This window comes from Bacillus rossius, chromosome 1 (assembly GCF_032445375.1).
Source record: "Bacillus rossius redtenbacheri isolate Brsri chromosome 1, Brsri_v3, whole genome shotgun sequence".
Lineage (NCBI taxonomy): Eukaryota > Metazoa > Arthropoda > Insecta > Phasmatodea > Bacillidae > Bacillus > Bacillus rossius.
The window spans coordinates 246,226,857-246,246,603 of NC_086330.1; the positions used below are offsets into that span (position 1 = coordinate 246,226,857).

The 19,747-nt window shown below is 36.9% G+C and overlaps 1 protein-coding gene across 1 annotated transcript in view; it reads left to right on the top strand.

Annotated features, from left to right (window-relative positions):
* Positions 1–19,747, top strand: part of LOC134546355 (transcription factor collier) — a 497,510-nt gene that overhangs the window by 424,061 nt on the left and 53,702 nt on the right. Inside the window, exon 10 of the mRNA XM_063389143.1 lies at positions 12,224–12,341. Coding sequence (XP_063245213.1) covers positions 12,224–12,341 — 118 coding nt within the window. The remainder of the gene's footprint in view (positions 1–12,223; positions 12,342–19,747) is intronic.

Consider the following 19,747-nt stretch of genomic DNA (forward strand, 5'->3'; position numbering starts at 1 on the left):
TAATATGGTTGGAATTTAAGTGCAGGTATTTGCCTGTAAATTATGTGTCGGTTTTCTGTATACGTTGGTGTTGATTTAGTAGTTTTTCTTGGAGACTAGGACATTTAGGAACGGAAGGCTCCCATCGGTTTCCGTTTCACAAGTATGTGTATAGATGGCCTGAGTGAATTGAGGAAATATGCATTCTTCTTTAACTTTTCAGTTCCATGTTTTCAGGCAATAAAAATGTCGTTAACATAACGAAGCCAGATTTTAGGTTGGGTGTTGACCGTGTGTTTGGTCACGAGACGTTTTATTTTAATACTCAACATTAAAAACATTAAAGTGCACTATAGAAACATAACATTACTTTTTTACCATGTAAAATCATCATCTTGTGACGTCACAAGTCATAGATAAGTGTTTAAGACTAACCTTAAAATACAAAAACTATGAGAGTTCCTTCCAAAACAGCTTCAAAATCAGAAGTACCAACCGAGATCTTAGCAAGAAGAAGAATACAACCGGAAGACTCGACTGTGTATCTATTGTTTAAACTACAATGAAAAACTTTCTTGAACTTTCTGTAACCATCTCAGACTATATATTTCATCTCAGAGAGATTGATAGGCAATAGGAGGGAGAGAGTGATGAATTTAGGGTATCTAAACTCGGGGTTTTAGGCAGTTAAGTATGGAGCCGCAAGGACCATCAAGCCCACGCCACCTTGAATCAATTACATCAGTGAGAGAGAGAAAGAGAGAGGGAGGGAAACGAGAGTCCGGTAATTATTGGAGAGCTAAGTTTAATTTTTGTGTTCGTTATTTTCTTTAATGGCCATTAAATGTTCTAAGTTTTGTATGTTCGCTGTTTCACAAGGTTACTTGTAAATTTCAATAATGTTTTCTGACACATTTTTCCTTGGTAATTTGTGTGTGATTCACCTGGTAAAGTAAAGTAGATGTTCGTTTTCTTGGTGCTCATAATACTCTGCACTTGTTTGCACATTCTGCACCTTCAGTGCTGTTTACTTGGTGGCCATATTTTTTCAGAGTAGTAAAAGTAAATTAACTTTCCTAAGCCTTGAAATTATTTGTAGTTGTATATTCTGTTATTTTTCAGAGATTTAAGTACCTATCGCTCAAAAACATTTGTAATAAAGTAACTTCATTTATATATAAGTATATATATATATATATATATATATATATAAATATGTATATTCAACAGTTGAGAATATTTTTGAGATGATTTCGTGTAATTTAAAACAAATTACATAATAACTTCATTGTATCTGAAAAATGTAATGAGTTCAGATTGATTATTTTTGTATTGTTTATGGAAAGTTAGTTTTTTCCTATATTTGTTTGATATTTACACTCCAATAAATGTATTAAAATTTACTTGTTTTGTCTTGTTAATGTTCTGCCATCTTCTAAAGTTTTCAGCATTTAGGTTATTTACTCTGATTTTCATTTAATATGCAGGTTAGGCCCCATCTGAGCACGCAAGTGTGTGCCTTGTGAGTTGGTATACAAGAGTTAGCGCTTGCAGTGAGTGTGTGGGAGCAGATGGGACCAGCCTCAGGGTGTTAGTTGTGTTCAATGCTCCCAGATCGAAACTCTGCATGAAAATATTGGTCATGAAAGGAGAAAGTGAAGAGTCCATCGCCATTTAATCTGTTTGCTTGTACAATTCGTTATTGAACTGAAAAAAAAATTGTGTTAACATAGAGATTAATAAGTTTCATGAATGATACTATAGGTATTTCTGTTCTTTTCTCCAGGGTGCTGTCATTTTCCAATTTAGTTTTTATCACAGTAAGCGTTTCTGGTACAGGCACGTTGGTGAAGATGCTTCGAACATCAAAGCTCACAAGTGTGTCGGTTCGTTCTATTTCCAATGTTTTGGCTATGAAGATGAAGTGACCAGAATATTTAACGGAAGTGAATGTCTGGCCTGTGGATGGTTCGAAAATTGTTGTAAGCAGAAATTTGGAAAGTTTTTGGCATGAAGTATTTCAAGAGCTAATGATAGGTTATAAAGGCATGTCAGGTTTGTGGATTTTCGGAAAGCCATAAATGCGAGTTGACTTGCTGCTGTGTGGTGTTAGTGCACTCCTGGTTTTGTCTGGTATGTGTCTCGGGTGGTCATCAGAAAATTTTTTAAAACATAGATATATATACAATCTGGACAGTAATTTAATCAAGCTTCCAATAATATCCTAAATGAATGGAATCCTCCAAGTTAAGGTGGCCGGCCCAGGTTACCAAATAGTGATCTGTGTTAAAAATATTTGCCTTTCTCTCATATTTGTGAGTAATTCTAGTTACCAAGCCACTGAAGAAGCTACTCAGTTGATGTAATTGAGAATTGCTTTCTTCCGTTATGTGTAGCACAACAGAACAGTAAATGTTTATTGAAAACTGATTGTGAATCACTCAAACACCAGAGTAAATCACTGGTAGATATGTAGCAACCAGCCAATATTTCACGGGAGCAGTTTACACTGATTTAAAGTTGAAAGTTCAATAATCTCAATCAGCGCGCAACTGCACGTGCTCGTGTAAGGCGGGTCCAAGGGATCATATTCCCCCTCCCCACCCCGAATGTTTCCAATCCTCTAACAGCGGCCGGCCGCGCGGCGCGCTGCTAAACGCGACCACTTTCGTTCGTTTCAGGCGTCTGGGGAGGATGTGATTAACTAGCAGCTAACGTAATATATTATGGGCAAGGTTTAATGGGTGGTAGGCGGGAGGGAGAAGGTTAGCCCGTGTAACGCAGTTTGCCGCCCCCACGCCTGCCAACGCGGCGCGGCGTTTTAAAGCTGAGCGGGTGAGGGGGTCTGGTGGGGGGGGGGGGGGGGGAGGAAGGGGTGGAAAGTGTGCAATTCGCGCGCCGAGAAGCCCGCTTCACCCGGGCACGCTGAGCGCGGCGCCAACTCGCCCGGACTCCACACGTCTGGAGGGAACTTTCACAGCCTTCAGCCTATCAGGAATGAAACTCTAAACAGGAATTAATTTATGATGTATCGGAATACAATTATAAGAAGCAATATCGAATATATTGGATAACGAAAAAAATATGTTCTTGTTGATATTATTAAAAAATTAAAACATTAAGAACTATTTCTTTTGTTTCGAACCTTTTTATTTATAAGTACTACGTTAGAATTTACTCTTGTAACTGTTGTAAATTGTTAGAAGCATTTATTATGCATTTATTCCGTCAGTAATATCTTCGCGCATGTATTCGGCCGTTTGGTCCTGTGTCTTCGTAGTAAAGTTGGGCGGTAAAGAGTTGCGGTATCGATTCCAGGTACCGAAAAAATTTTTAGTAATTACAAATGAGTGTTTGGTATATTCATATTCATAATGCAAATCATTGCAGATACATCTATCTCCGTTCCACAACAGCGAGGGATTATTGTTACTGACATACCTGGCTTCATTTTACCATCGATGAAGTGTGACTAACTACAACACTAAGGTTTCACACACTATGTTGAATTTTTTATTTATTTAAGGTCTATTTATGAAAGTTTAACAATATGTATCCCTTGCATTTGTTGTTCTGTCCCTAATACTTTCAACAGAAAATCACCAATTGTAATATAACGTGTGATAAAAGTGGCATAAATAATAACAATTACGAACAATTGCACGATCTTTTACACCCATCAAATATCACTCGATGAATAGGTATATTTTAAAAATATTAATAAGAGAAAAACCAATGTTAAAATTTCATAAATAGCCTTTAATTAATATTGATCACGAGAAAATGAAAATGTGAAAAGAATCAAATTTTCGTGTGAGACCAAGCCTTTAGTGGATTTTCACTAAAAGGAATTGTTTGCGTGTAACAGGCCAAATAATGAAAAATTTCTTAAAATCGCTTATCTTTAAGTTCGACATTCTTCCTATGTTAATTACGTTTTCTTTTTAGAATACGAATAAAAATTGTAAATTATAAAGTGTCTATTAAAAATAGGCTGTGGTTGATAGGGAAGCTACTCCAAAGACCACATTATTCCTAATTCGTGTGAAAATTATTGCTAAAATATTAAATCCATTTAGTGATAGCTAACACAATTAAGATAAAAAAATTTCCCGGGTTAATTCTCATTTATTTATATTTCCAAACACTAGAAATCGTTCCTTGGTCTGATTTTACTGCTTGTATTTTCAACGTAGCTCACTTAAATTATGAAATCCTAATTTTCTAAACACCACATTTACGCAATGAGAGGCCTGAAAAGAAAATAATGTGACCGCAGGTCATCTTTAATGAGTGCCAGACTCAATAATTTTGTAAAGAATGCAAATTTTCATCATCGCTAAAAAAATAAGACTATTCTAAACCATAAACAGTAAATATTCAAACCAAAAGGCTCTCTTTAACCTTAAAAACATAAACATCTTAATCACAAGAATTTGTTTTTTCCATTTCCGAGAAGAAAATGCGTTCTGATAAAATTTTTACTGCCTAGTAACTGGTAAATTAATATTTTTATATAAATTACTACGATATTAGTAATCACAAACTTTTAAGAAATATATGTTACAAGTTTAATAGAAGCCTTAAAGGAGTGTTGCTGTGAAGAAAAAAGTTAGACGAGTGGATCAAAATCTAAGTAAATTAAATAAAAATTAAAAATTAATCGAATTGAATTATCCTAAAGCGGCATAAATATACATAAAAATATACATAAATAAGTACCTATATATAGTTACTAAAATGTTTAACCACGTGGATTCCCACAAAATATACAGTGGTGGGTCTAAATTTTGTAAGAGTTTCCAGCATCTTTTAATTTGCTTACATAATTTTCACGTGTTTATTACAGCCTCTAAGGAGACCGGTATGAGCTATACGCTGAGACCTGTCAGCAGGTAGTAACGTGTGTTTTTGTTTACCGATCAGTCTGTCAAGGGGTTCTGTCACAGACCCTTCCTCTATTCCCTTCTCTTCTCCCTCCTTGAGCGACCACTTCCGGCTTTCGCCGTAAACACTTCATAGAGCGCCAATCAGACGACGGCACGACGTCATCACTCGGCTGGCTCGTGGGAGCGACCTTGTGAAGCGGGCTGCGTTAAAACAAACACGTCTCCCTCCCCCCAGCCCCTCCTGTGTGGCTGTCTCACCTCCTCGCGTCCTCTAGCCGCCGGATACGCCCGCGAGGTCTCACTGCCTCGTACACCCTCCCTCCCTCCTACCTTTCCACCATCCCCTCTCTCGCTCCTCTTCAGTTCTCTTAGTCCCGCTCTCAAGTGAGCGTCGCGTGAACCGACCTTTGATCTCCCTGGCCCGGGGCGGCGAGGAAAAGGCGTATCTCTCCTGTCGCCCCCTCCCTCTCCCCTGTTAACGAGTTACTCGCCGAGATACGCCCTCGTAGTCCCCTCCCCCTCCCATCCGCGTCCTGTCATTCATCTCCGCTGCTGCGCTCCCGCTCTGCTGAAAAAACTCTCCCGTCGCGACCCGTGAATACCAATACTTACCTGGCGGCGACAATCCTCGAAAACAAACTGGCTGACTAAGTTGTGAACAACAGCAAACTCACCCCCGCTCTCAGAACAGCTGCATTCCGCTCTCCATCTTGGTTGGAGAATAAAGACCGCGCATTTGCTGCAAAACATGGGAAGGAGTGGTGTTCACGCTTTAACCTTGTTGAGACATTTTTTTTAATAAACAAAATGTCATCTTACCTACACACAACACTTACATCACACACCTATTTTTTTTCTTTCGTACGTGGTCAGTCCTGGATAACGAAAGTGATCGATATAAAATTGTTTTTATTTTTATCAAAATTCAGTAATTAGTCTTATTAAATTATAAGAAAAGTTTTTATAACTTCTTAATATAAAAATTTATTTGATATATACTAATTCCAAGTCTATTGACGGCCTGGCTCTAGACGTCAGTGACGCTAACAGATAAGTTCCACGAATTATAGTAATGCTCCTTTAAAGGTGGGTCAAGTTAACGATTGATTGCCTGGATGATTTATATTTTTATTTCGTGCTGAAAAGAATGTAGCAACAGCATAGAAATAATTTCTAGTTAACGTCTGCGTTAAAAGTAGTTTATTTTTATCCATTATAAGTATTAAGGAAGTAGGGGGACACTATTCAAATCATTCCATGTTATCATTTAAACTATTACAAGTATGCAAAAGTATGTTAAATATGTTACAATACAAAAAATCATATTATTATGTTTTTATTTTATAAAAAATCACAATTACTTGGTACCAACGAATAAAAAACTATGTGCAAATGAATAAGTAAGCCCAATAAAAAAATGTATTGTGTTGTAACAATAAAAACATGTGACAAAAACAATGCAAGTTGGGTATAGAAAATCTTAAAATAATTAAAAAACTAAAACACTTTGGCACAGCCTACAAGAGTATGTAGATTTTGAAGTACCTATTTATTCTGTAATTGTTCGGGAAACTTCTATAAACTTCTAGAACATTTTAATAACTTTGTGTACATTTTATTTATATTCCATGCTGCGAAAATATATTCAATGTTATGAACTCAATGCATCTAGCATTGAATAGCTTAGAACGATTTTTCATAGTATGTCTGCTAAGGTAGTACTTAGTGAATTCTTTTGATCATCAAATACTATTTTTTATCCCTTGCATTAATACGTGGGTGTATAAAATTTTTCTTTGGACCAAGGCTTGGGATAATATTAACACGGTTTAAAATCAATTTGTACAAATTATATATTAAGGAAGTTTTAAATATGTTTTTAATTACATTTCCCTCTGTTTTTAATGTAATAGTTCGTCTCATCAAAAATTGTTTCAGCCAATAGTTTAAGAAAATGCTTAAGTTTTTTACATTAATTTATAATGGATTTGATAGTACACCTACTAAGAAATTATTATTATTTTGTCTTTTAACCCTTGTTATTTTTATTCCTTGGAGTAATGGTTGGTTACATAAAAATTAACTTTACAGAAAAGTTTTAGACCAAATTTAGGAATTTAAAATAAATAAGAACAGATTCAATAGTATACAGGTTACGAAAGTTTTATTTATATTTTTGTTCCCATCCCTGTTGTCTTCAAGCCCTTGCAGTAATGGTTCGTCTTATCAAGAAATATTTCAGACCAAAGTTTTCCATATTTTTATAAAATTTACAATAAATTGTATATATTCTTAGTTCACTTAATAAGAGAATCATGAATTTTTTTTTCTCCCTCAAACTTTGTTTTTTCCACCCTTTGCAGCAATGGTTGGTTGTGTCAAAAATTGTTCCACACAAACGTTTTTAGATAACGTTTTTAAGGTTTACAAACAATATAATCGGATTTTATATTTTGCCTTACCTTGGAAGTTATGAATTTTTTATCATTTAACCCCGGTTTTTTCCTCCCTTTGCAGCAATGGCTGTATAAAAACATGTTTTAGGCAAAAGTTTTGAATATAATTTTAAGGTTTACAAACAATCGGAACGGTTTAATAGCGTGCTTACTAAGGGAGTTAAGACTATTTTTGACCTTAATTTTTTTTTCCTTTTGCTATAATTGTTGGTCGTATAAAAAATCATTTTGGGTGATAGTTGTAGATAATATTTAAAGGTTTTACTTCAAATAAGAACGGATTTAATAGTGTATATGGTATGTAAATTATTATTTTTTTTATTTTGGCCCCCCTCCTTTTTTACCTTCTTGTTGCAACTGTTCATTTTTATCAAAAATTGTTACAAAAATGTTTTACGTAAAATTTCTACGATTTACAAACAATTTGAACGGATTCGATAGTGTGTCTAATAAGGCAGCTATTCATGTTTTTGGTCCTTCAACCCTTATTTATTTCCACCCCTTGCTACAATGGTCGTATGAAAAATTATTTCAAACAAAAGTTGTACAAAATATTTTAATATTTTACAATAATTAAGAATGGATTTTATAGTGTACGTGGCACGGAAATTACGTTTTTTTTTATCCTTCCCTAGGTTGTTCATTCCTTTTCTTCAATGGTCCATTTTATCAAAATTGTTTCAGACAAAAGTTTTATATAAAATTATACCCTTTACATATAGGCTACTTCGAACAGATTCGATAGTGTACCTACTAAAGAAGTAATGATTTTTTTTTGTCTTTCAACACTTGTTTATTCCACCCCTTGCAGTTATGGTTGGTCATATCAAAAATGTATTTAAACGAAAAAAAATTGGTATTAATCCTACGAGTTATAATACAATCAAATGGATGCGATACTTGATAACTAGGGGAGTTATAGCGATTTTTTTGTTTTTCGAAAAACCTTCCTTTTTTCTACCCCTTTGGAAGAATTTCGCCTATTAACGAACTCGAATGAGATATTCCATTACTATATTTTGTGCATCAGTTATAAATTGATTCGTGAAAAATTACGTCAGTTATCGTGTCTATAAAATTGTGATGCATTTAAACTTTTGAGTTGGCGATGGTTTTTGGGTGTATGGACCATGAAACGAAAAACGGTATAAAAAATTTCTGGATGTCATATCATGGTAGCGGTTACAATAATAAGTCTTTCTTAGATAGCCTATATACATAAAATATCTTCCTTACTTGAAAAAAATACGTTGGCCGACGTACGTACTTCCAACAAAATAAACAATTTAAACATTAATAAATAGAAAAAAAATTGTTTGTTTTTAAATATTAGTAATTAAAATAGATTTTTGAAAATTCAAAATAATCTGGATTGATTAAAGACTTTAGATAAGTAAGACAACATTTTTATATAGGTACATAATTAATTGAAATAAATACAAAATTTACACCTCCAACTGTTTTTTTATCTGTTGTTCTTATAACACGTAACTTGTCCCGTCTTCTCAACTCAAAGGAAATAACCTGAAATAAAATATAATTTTTTATAACCATTAATTTTTTTAAAATAATTTAACAGTGCTTAAGTTATTATTTTATACTTGAGGGGATTCAGATATAGGTTTAGTTCTTTACCAAATCAACACCCATTTAAAGTACCACAGTAAGAAATAAAATTTAAAAAAGATAAATATATAAAAGGTAACTATATCAATGTGGGTGACATAAGTGCCCAGTTTCGTATCTCCTAATTTTATTATAAATAGTGATATTATTCTAAACTAGCTGCAATACCCGGCGTTGCCCGGGCTGAACACAGGGTGTAGTTAGTAATATTGTCTTCTTAATTTGAATGTCAAGTGTGAAAATTAATTTATATCACTTTCAGATCCCGACAGACGTTGTTCTGCCAGTTTATAGTTATTTACCTGGTCTGTATGTAGTTTAGACTTAATGAAGCAATATATAAAAAAGCTGAAAAATAAGAGATTACTAATATTGAAAAGATTCCATTATCTAGCTAATGCTCGGCCTGCATTGCAATGCCTCATTCAGTTTTGTTTTGTAATATGTTTGAAGTAGTTCCACATATACAAATCATCTATCCATCTCTCTATATATATTTATCTCTATCTACATCTATATACATCTATGTATATCTCTATCTCTATTTATATCTTTATATTTACATATATACTTCCCACTATCTCCATGTATATATCTCTATCTATATATCTCTATCTCTATCTCTATATAGCTCTATACATCTATAGGTATATCTCTTTATCTAACCCATTTCATTCTCTATCTACCTCGCTCTATCTCAACTTATCTCTCCGTCTCTATCTCACTCTATCTCTGTCTCTCTTTTATATTTAAATAAATTGTTTCATGCGTGCGCACTTATACAACAAAAACAGACGAAGTGCCGCTATTTAAAATGAAATAAACATATTTTTTGACACGATTCGTGCTCCAACTATTGAAAAATAGTTATACCGTCTCAGTAACCTTCATGGGCATGCGCATAACAAATCACCAAAATTTCATCGCAATCGGATGAATGGTATAGGAACGCATACGGCACAAACAAACGAAAATTAAAGACATGACAAACGCATCAAACAATGGTGTGTTTAAAATTCAAGGCAACTCTATCTATTGACGAAGTTAAGAACAAAACTGTTATTAGCGCCTTTATTTTGCTAGCCGCTGCGAGCTCCACTAAGCGGACTGGTCTCACCAAGGAGAAAAATATTAATTTGCCAGACCTTACTATGTGTATGATCGTGTGTCAGACATAGAGAAATGACACTCACTCACTATTTGTATGTCTATAAAATGAAATTATTACTTTTTCACTCCCTTAGGGATGGAATTTAATATTAATATGGGGTCTATGTGTTAACCCAGGTTATAAGCTAGCTGTAGGACAAATTTCATTCAAATACATTCAGTAGTTTTTACGTGAAAGAGTAACAAACATCCATCCATCCATACTTACAAACTTTCGCGTTTATAATATTAGTAGGATTAACGAAACTTATTACAGTTTCACCTCTATAAAGAATATATTTCTAATAGATATAATACAAGAGTTAAACTTTGTGTGCCTTTTATTCTTACCTAATATGAGTATTTTGCAAGTACCCTCTTACACTGCTTAAGGTAAGAATTTCGCCAAATGTTTAAATTGAGTAGATAGTTTTTTATAAGTACTTAATTAATATCAAATATATAAAGGCCTGCTAGTTTAGTTTTTTTCTATAAATCCGTGTCCTTCCTCTTTATGGTGAAATTTTAGAAAAAAGTTGAAAAAGAACGGAAGTTTTTGTTATTTACTATTTACACCCGTTTACTTAACTTCGATACTTGGTAAATTATTAGAAAGCTATATATACCTACTAGTAACCATCTTAGAGGTAGGATTTCTAGAATTTATAAAAAATATGTTTTCGAGTTTAGTTGTTTATTCATCATACCTAACATTTTGTTTGCAATTTAATTAGCTTCTGGTATGTATATTTATTTAAATTTAAAACAAAGTTTACCTTTTTCACCCTGTTTGGATTAGAATTGTAGAAAATTACAAAACGTTTTTCTTAGTATTTGGTTAAATTTTATTCGTAACCAATATCTAAAATATTGGTTTATTAGCCTTACACGGTCAAATTACGAAAAATTAAAAAAAAAAATTGTTACTCTCTATGCATGTTGTTTGTACCTAGTTTCTAACTCCCACACTGGGGGATTCGGAGGTATGATTTTGTATTCATAAAACTAAACTAACATTTTTTTCACCCCTTGGGACTGTATTTACAGAAAGTGTTCGAAAGGAGTTCATATTAATGGTTTGTTTAATATTAGTTCTTATAATCTAATTTTTTGGGTGTTTAGCTTTGAAGGTGTGATTAATTATTGTAGAACTATATTTACACTTTTTTCATTCTCTTGTAAGTGGAAATTTGTTATGCCATATCGTCTAGTGTGTAAGTGAGCGAAATAAGTTCTAACAGCAACGATTTATAGAATCATTTTATTAGAGTTTGAGTCATGCCGGAAGAATGTACCGACAGGTACTAGAGTACAGGCATACTTGTACCGTACCTGTGCTGAAAAACTGAACATTTATATTGCTGGGAATGTTTTAACTCTGGCAACATAAGTAGACCGTTAGGCACTAGACCAAACGCAATTGACCGAAAAACTGAACATTTATCTCGCTCGGAAAAGTCTTAGTTCTGGTGTACAGCAATTGATTGACGGGCACTAATCCAAAATACAATTTTTTTCTCTCTTAACCTACTACAATTAAGTGAACTTGTTAGGTAGGGGTCTAGGTAAGGGAAGACTCTAGGTACGTCCCAGGCCAAAGCCTTGACGCCTTGTCATGCTGGGTTTCAGCCACGCAGGAAGGGTAGCATGCATCTGTGCTTTGTCAGGGATTGGCCAGCCATGGCAGCAATTGATAGGCTTAAACTGTAGTCTATATCCAGTTAATTTGGGATCATGTGAAACCTGCATGGACACAGGGAAAACTGTGGGCTCATTCATGAGGGGTTAAGTTATTGCAAGCATTAAGCAGGCAGATTCAGTACCGGACAAGAAGGATGGTCCAGGAAGAATAGTTGGTCAGAGACAGAGAGCTAAAACAATACTGGGGTCGGGAGCTTGGACATTGCGGTCTGCTTTGGTGTTTGAGCGCGTGTGGATTGGTACCAGTGGGTGGCGACGGGCGATAGCATTCGTCTCCTTTCAGGCTGCCAGTCAGCACGGGAGCTTGAGTCTAGGAAAGAGGATGGTGTTGATGGCGGTAAAGAGCGACTGTCTGTAGTGCGAGTGTCCTGGCGTGTCGGAGGACAGCCCTCGTGTCCTGGCGCTGCGGCTCGTCTCTTGCAGGTGGTGATCTCCACGCAGGTGGGCGTGGACGGCCCGCTGCTCGCCATCTCGGACAACATGTTCGTGCACAACAACTCCAAGCACGGGCGGCGCGCGAAGCGACTCGACCCCGCCGAAGGTACGTGCTTCTCTGCTTCCCCCCGAGTGCTCCCGAGTGCTCCCGAGTGCTCCCGAGTGCTCCCGAGTGCTCCCGAGTGCTCCCGAGTGCTCCCGAGTGCTCCCGAGTGCTCCCGAGTGCTCCCGAGTGCTCCCGAGTGCTCCCGAGTGCTCCCGAGTGCTCCCGAGTGCTCCCGAGTGCTCCCGAGTGCTCCCGAGTGCTCCCGAGTGCTCGGGCTGGCTCGCCAGGCTGGCGCTGGGACACTCCCGCCCGGCCTAGTAACTCACTCAATTAAATCATATTGTGTGGCCATGACCGAAACATCACGTTTTAATTTAAAACAACGTGATTATTTTTTACATTATCTATAGAACACAAGCTAGTAATATCTTTTAGGCGTAACAAAAATAACAACTAAATCATAAAATGTAAAAATCACTGCATTAAAAGACGAAAATAACTATAATAGATCCAATTATTTTAACCCCCCAAAAAATTTGCCTAATCCAGAATGGCGAGCCAGGCTGAGCTTTGAATTTACAAAAATTGTTACCTAACTGTGTGGTAGAATTTGTTGATGTGACAAAAGAAACTTGTAGAATAAAATATATATTTGGTTAAAATGTGTAAACCTATCCTTGTCAAACAAAAAAAAACAGTTAACTCGGCAAAATGTTTTGCTACCGCAACATTATCCTCAATTTTTACAGCATATGTGTTATTTTATATTACTCAGTGCAGGCACAGTTGTAGGTTCGCGGGCAGTCATCCCCGTGAAAGCTACCTCGCGACTGTATTGCAGGGACCAGGCGCCTCCTAAAGGCGACCAGGGATCGCATCCCTGGGAATTCGTTCTTGAGTTTTTGCGAATGTGAAACTTGGCAGACGTTACCGCGGGGTTTTCTGTTTACATCGAGGTACTCCTGTATCATTCTCCTTACATTTCATCGTCTCTCTGTCAGGACCTCGTTCATTCCGCGTTCGAGGATTAGTGGTATTTTCGGATCTTTGACGCGTTACCAAAACGTTAGACAGAATAATAAACCACCGGAGACACATTCACGAACACCCGGGTGAGAACCCCAGTCCACACATCCTCATTTTGACTTTAAGTACTTTTGTACAATTATTGCACAAATATGCAGCACCTTTTCCTATTAGATGATCATAGTCCATTCCTTTCACACCGGCCCTGACTTGCGCTGTTGTGGTGTGGCCCGTCACCACCTCGGGTCCACGTGAAACAATTTGACGTGTCGCTGTGGTGAGCGTTGCCAGTCCTGTACAGATTGATGACAAAGTCAACCGCATGTTTTGAAGCAGGCCACCTGTCTTCAAGGCTTCAACAGCGCAAAGAAATGGAACATTTCTAAAGGCGTGCTGATTCTGAGGACATGTGGTTTATTTTCGTTTCCGTATCTTACTAACAACTCGGTTAATTCCTTATTATGTTTACCAAAATCACACTAATGAAAATTTTTCGTAGATGATTAATATTTTTTTAACGATATACATCGTTAAAATTATATATGTATATATCAAATATATACATTGTTAAAAATTATATATGTGTGTATATATATAGTAGATATTAGCATGGTTTGTCCGTACGTGCCGCTATAACTCCACAACCTACCTCCGCAACCGATGGGGATTATGTGTTATGGTAACCCTCCATGCCCTATCCATGAAGAAGGTTTCGTTTTGGAATTGCAGAGAAAGTTCTAGAATGCCCCAGACGGTTCCTTACCATCGGAGTGACTTCCTGTTTCGGAATGTCCGTGAACTTACTAGAATGTTCTAGAAACCTAAAATAAAACATTATTTATACTCATCGGATTATATAAACATATATAAGTATGATATAGTAAATATCACCCCCATTCTCCGTTACCCCCCTGAAAGCAGAGTTTCTGTACTTCTTGATGAAATTTGTCATTATTGACATTTAAAATAAGAGGAAAATTACTGTCTACATCTCTGCAGATTTTTTTGCACTTGGTGAATTTTTCAATGTTGGACTTGTATCAAAATAAGAGGAAAATGACTGCATACCTGATATTTTGAAAGAAAAAAATTCCTTTCCCCTTAAATGAAGCCTCTTCACCCTGTGAAAAGCCTGGGCAACCCAGGTACTTTAGCTAGTATATTATAAAAACATGGAATCTTAGGTTATACTTGCAACTCATTTCACTATGTCTGTTTATGAAATATTAAGCATCCATCCGCACTCCCACAGACTTTTTATTTCAATGAAGAATACAGCAGCCACCAGATACTTTCTTCGCTGTTGTAACTGCACACTGACTGTTCCATAAGAAGTTTTTTTTTTTTTGCATTTCGTATTGTACCATTATAAAAATACTAAAATTACTTGTAGAAAAAAGAAGGGAATCTTTCCTTTATTTTATGCCACTGTGTACAAAAAATATATTTACTATAGCAGAATTTTCAGGCCTATTTTATTGTTTAGTTTCATAGTTCCAGATGAAATTCTTCACTCGACCACATCACACTACACACTACAGCACTCTACAGCACACTTACATTAACATACTTGCTCTGCACACATTTGCAATAAGTTTTCATAATTTTGCATACTTATCCATTAAAATACCTTCGTGACCCTTAGCCGTCTTTGATATATTTCGCATACTTTTGCACACATTTGCATAATTTCGCAAACTTGCTCAAACTTTTGCTTTCTCTCCCATACTTTACACACTTTTGCATACTAATCAGAGAGTAACTAAAAATTCAACGCTCAGGATTGGGGCGCTAAATGGCGGAGAATTGGAGGGGATCAAGAGTAGGATGCTCCATGACTGAGAGGGGTACGATAAATGTTGAGCGCCTCACTCCTCATTCTCAGGCAAGCGTTTGTGAAGAGACGCTACAGTGCTTCGAACTTCCTTATACTGTAAATAACATACTGTTTTCTCTTTTAAATCAAATTCAATGCAATCAGAATTGTAAAAATTTGTAAAGACATCTCCGAAATAGTTATAAATAATATTTAAGATTTCATTGACTAATTTTTTTCAATATTATATTACATTTAAAACATGAACTCTTGGTGATAAAATCATATTTTTATGGCATTTATTACATGCGTTAAAAATATTTATAAACCTTACAATATTTAGTATCCCTCGATCTCTGAGTTGTCACGTCAAACACATGTAGCAGTCACGCCTCGATCTTTGTTTTAAATAATGTAATATTCTTGTTAACTACAACAGAATTATTTTAACAACTGTAAAACAATCAGAAGTCTACAACGAAGGCAATCTCCAGTGATTGAGGTTTCAACATAATTGTGAGAAATTGTTGTTTTTAGCTTTTTTAAAATAAAAAAAAAGCTTAGCCTTGGGAAGATACATAATACTGTATTTTCTTTCATGTGGCTTAATTTTTTACTAAATTATTTAACAATCTTGGTTTACTGTAAAATTACCTTCCATCCATATGCAGGAGTTTATATTTGTAATAGCGTGACGTGCTCATGTGTCGATTGCGTGAGTACATTAAATTGGTAGTAGGTACTACACGTAGGCTGCAAAGGTTTCGATAGTATCTTCACATGTTGTCCTATACTGCCTCGCACCCATAAATAATTTAGTTCCTAGTAGCGGCAAGGGGCTTCAGAACAATGTGTATTATATGCAGTTGACGTATCCACAGCCACGAGGCCTCGCCACACCCAATTGCGCTGTGACGACATGAAAGTGCAAGTAAAACAAGCATGGAACCAACTAGGAATGCAGTTACGACACACACTTCCTGATCGCCCCGAGGCCCGGGTCACACTCTTCGTGATGACGTCATCACCTCAACCTACCCAACATGCTCTAAAGAAGTTTAACTTTTAAGAGAGTTCACCGATTAATATTTGAAACATTTTTACAGGAGTATAACTCGCTTTTATATCTATATATATTGCTATCGATATTTATATGCATTATAGACGCTACTAACAGGTTAAATTTCCGTTTTGTAACAAGCGTTCTCATGAACTTGGCTGCTCGATTTAAAGTAAAGCAAAAAAATGTGTGAAATAATATTCTCTTGAAGCTATGGACACATTAAATTGTAAATGTATGAGTGAGATTCATACGAGTGCTTAGTATGTATTTTCTTCTGGCGGGGGTTTCGAGCAGCTCCGTGGCTTTATTTAGTTTGATTCCGCAGTTTCCTAGCGTGCTGAAAGCTGAGAATATCACGACAGAGAGACAAAGATTCAATCGGCGCCGTGGATGGCTGTCGCCAGGGGGTGTGGGGGGGAGGGGGGGTGTTATCTCCGCCACGTACCCACGGAAGATGCGTGTGGTCCCCTCGGTCAGGGGGGGGGGGGGGAGGTGTCGGGCGGAACGAGCGGGGAGGAGGGAGGCAGGGATTAAAAAAGGCGAACTGGCCTCATTTATTTTCCGGTCAGCCGGGCGCAATAATCGAGCTGGCCCCGGGTCCGCGCTCAGCACGTCAGCGCGCTCATTACTCTCCTCGCGAACAACTCCGGCTCTTTATTTCCGTCTTCCCCCCGCCCGCCCCTGGCCGGAGGAGCGGCCCCAGTTCCCCCTGAATGGAGCAGACTGTGCTCGGCGCGCAGAGAGAGCAGGCGCACAAATCATCGGGGCTCGTCAGTATGCAGGGCCCGCGGTAGCGCCGAGTCCTCCTCCTCCGAGGAGGGGAGGACAGGAACTGTCCCTGAAGATTACTCATCTTCAGGCGGAGCAGGACAGGCCCCCGCGTGGGAGGGGGCAGCAGTCCGCGCTACCCTCGCGGGAGTCGGCCTCCCGGCCGGAAAGTAAATTCAAGTAAATTACGAAAACACAGTTTCGACATTTTTCAGATTGTAATTATGTTTACTAATGTACTCTATAAATTAAAGTATTATTTTAATGTTATTATACTCATTTTATTTTAATTTTTCTCGTAAAAAACCAAAATAGCAAAACATATACTAAAAAGACAATAAAAATATTTACCCACTTATTTTTTAACTTTGCTTTTTTTCTGCCTTCTCTGTTTAAAATTTGGTCATCCCTGGCTTGAGCTAAACCTTATAACGAATATTCTGTTTGAAGAATAATTAAATATATTTTTTATGTTTCAAAAATTTATTTTTCTATTTGGTATTTATTTCTCATTACTCTTTTAACGGAATATATTTTTAATGAAATATTATTTACTTGCTTTTTATAAGTTTCAACAGATAGGCGTTTATTTGTGTTAATAAATCAAACACGTAAACTTAAAAAATTTTCAATACATTTCAATTGTACAGGTTCAATCATTTCCACGTTAAGCTCAAATACTTAGGTCTTAAATTGTTCATACAAATTACTGATATAGCTTACACACAAGCACAAAAAATAATTTTCAATATAAATGAAGGGTGGATTGATTATTTTATCTTTGCACAAAAAAACCTTATATATATATATCGTGTTTGTAAATTAGACAAAAGTTTATTAATTTTACTGCGAAAAGTTTTTACTTGTAAATTGTTACTTGCCAATGACAATTTAATCCGACGTGATCTACCAGAAATTTCTAGTGGGCGGACAGGTTAATAACTTACCTTGACTTGGACTTCATTCACCTAAACATTAATACAGACAATTACCAAAACCTACATATAAACGTTCTGTGACAAACTACTTACAAATTATAAATGGATTTTATTAAATGCAGAAAAAAGTTCATATAAATTACGTGCTTCTAAAATGTTTCTGAAAAAATCGATCTGCAACACAAAAACTATAAAACTGGTCACATGGGCAGACGCGGTGGCGCCGAGGGGTCGCGCCCAAGATGCGAGGCCACGAGTGCGATTGAATGCACGCAACATTACAGAATTGCAGTGTCACGTGGGATCATTATAATACTAGTTATTTATCCACTTGGCACCGATCTACTTAGTGATATCTTTTACAAACTGACGAATGCAATTTTGCATCTAGAAGGTAGAGCCGAGAAAGTCTGCTCGGGTAGCCCATCCCAAACTTGCACAGATAACTGACGTCAGTATTGATGCGGGGCGTAAATACACAATATGAAGATATGCTGTACTTCAATGAGCAGGCACGCCATCTGAGTTGGCCGGCTATAGCCAGGAGAGACAGCGGGCCTCTGCCTGTCCTGCGCGAAGAGGCTGCGGGGGAGGGGGGGAGGGGGTGTGAGGAAGAAGTGCCGGGATGGGGGTAGAGGCAGGGGGTGGGGGGAGTGCAGGGCAGATCACCTCGTTTGTATGCGAACCGACACCGAATCCAAAACTTTGTGAAATTGGCTCCCGATTCAGTTCAGTGGAGGAAAGAGACACCCAACCCTCTCCCCGCCCCACGCCCGCCATCCTCTCCTTCTTTTCATTCTCTACTTCTTCCCACTCCGGCCTTCTTCTAGGCAAATTTCGGGCCCTCCCTCTGCACAATGCCTTATATTTCCCTTTTATTTCCTTCCGTATTTTTACCCTCGGCGCCTCGTCCTTGCTTGCGCCGCCCCCCCACAGGGGATAGCGGGGAGTGGGGGAGGGGGTAGCGCCCATTCGCGATCACTTCCCGCCCGGTCTCGTCCGCGCGCGGCAGTTAGCGCCCTCGTCTCCCCCGCACTCCTCCCCCCGTCAAGCCTGGCTGCGTCATCTACCTCAAACACTTACACGTGTTTTCTTATGTTATTTTCTCTTAAACAAAAAACAGAAATTGGAAAATAACTTCGAGGTTAACTTCAAAAATCCCCTCAAGACCATATAAACCATGAATAAATCATGTTGAAATATATGAAATATCCCTTCTTAAGTCATGTGACAATATCTGTTCAAAATAATTGTTTGCAACTCTGAATGCTCTCTATTTTTATAAATTTACATTATGAATTAATTTAATATGTTCAAGGTAAAATATTGCTCACAAACACCTATTTATGTGTATAGAATGTGGTATCAGGGATTCCCACATGAAAAATTACCTGTGAATCCTGTTTTAACATTGTTGTAGATATATTGTAAATTTGTAACAGCTTTTCTTATTGGCTAGTCTATTGCTGAGAAATAATAAGGTATTCAAGCGCCACTATTTGGAAACTTCAGTTAATTTTCATCCACCACGAAGGCCAGTGGTTTTTGAGTAGGTATAGTCCTTAGTTTTGGAATATTTTAAGGGATTGGGTGAAATTGAAGATATATTAGATAAATAATATATTCTTAGAATCATAAATTAGTCATGTGTGGACTACTATACCTTAATTCGACGACAATTTCTACATTTGAGAATTAACGCCAACTGTTCTACTGTTAAAAGAATAGTCTTTTACAAAAAAAACTGGTTTATGTGAAATTATAAGAAGATATATATTCAAGAATTCCCAAACTAAATTAATTTTTGGAATAATTTCCTATTTCGTGACTGAATTTTTCAATAGACACCAGATTG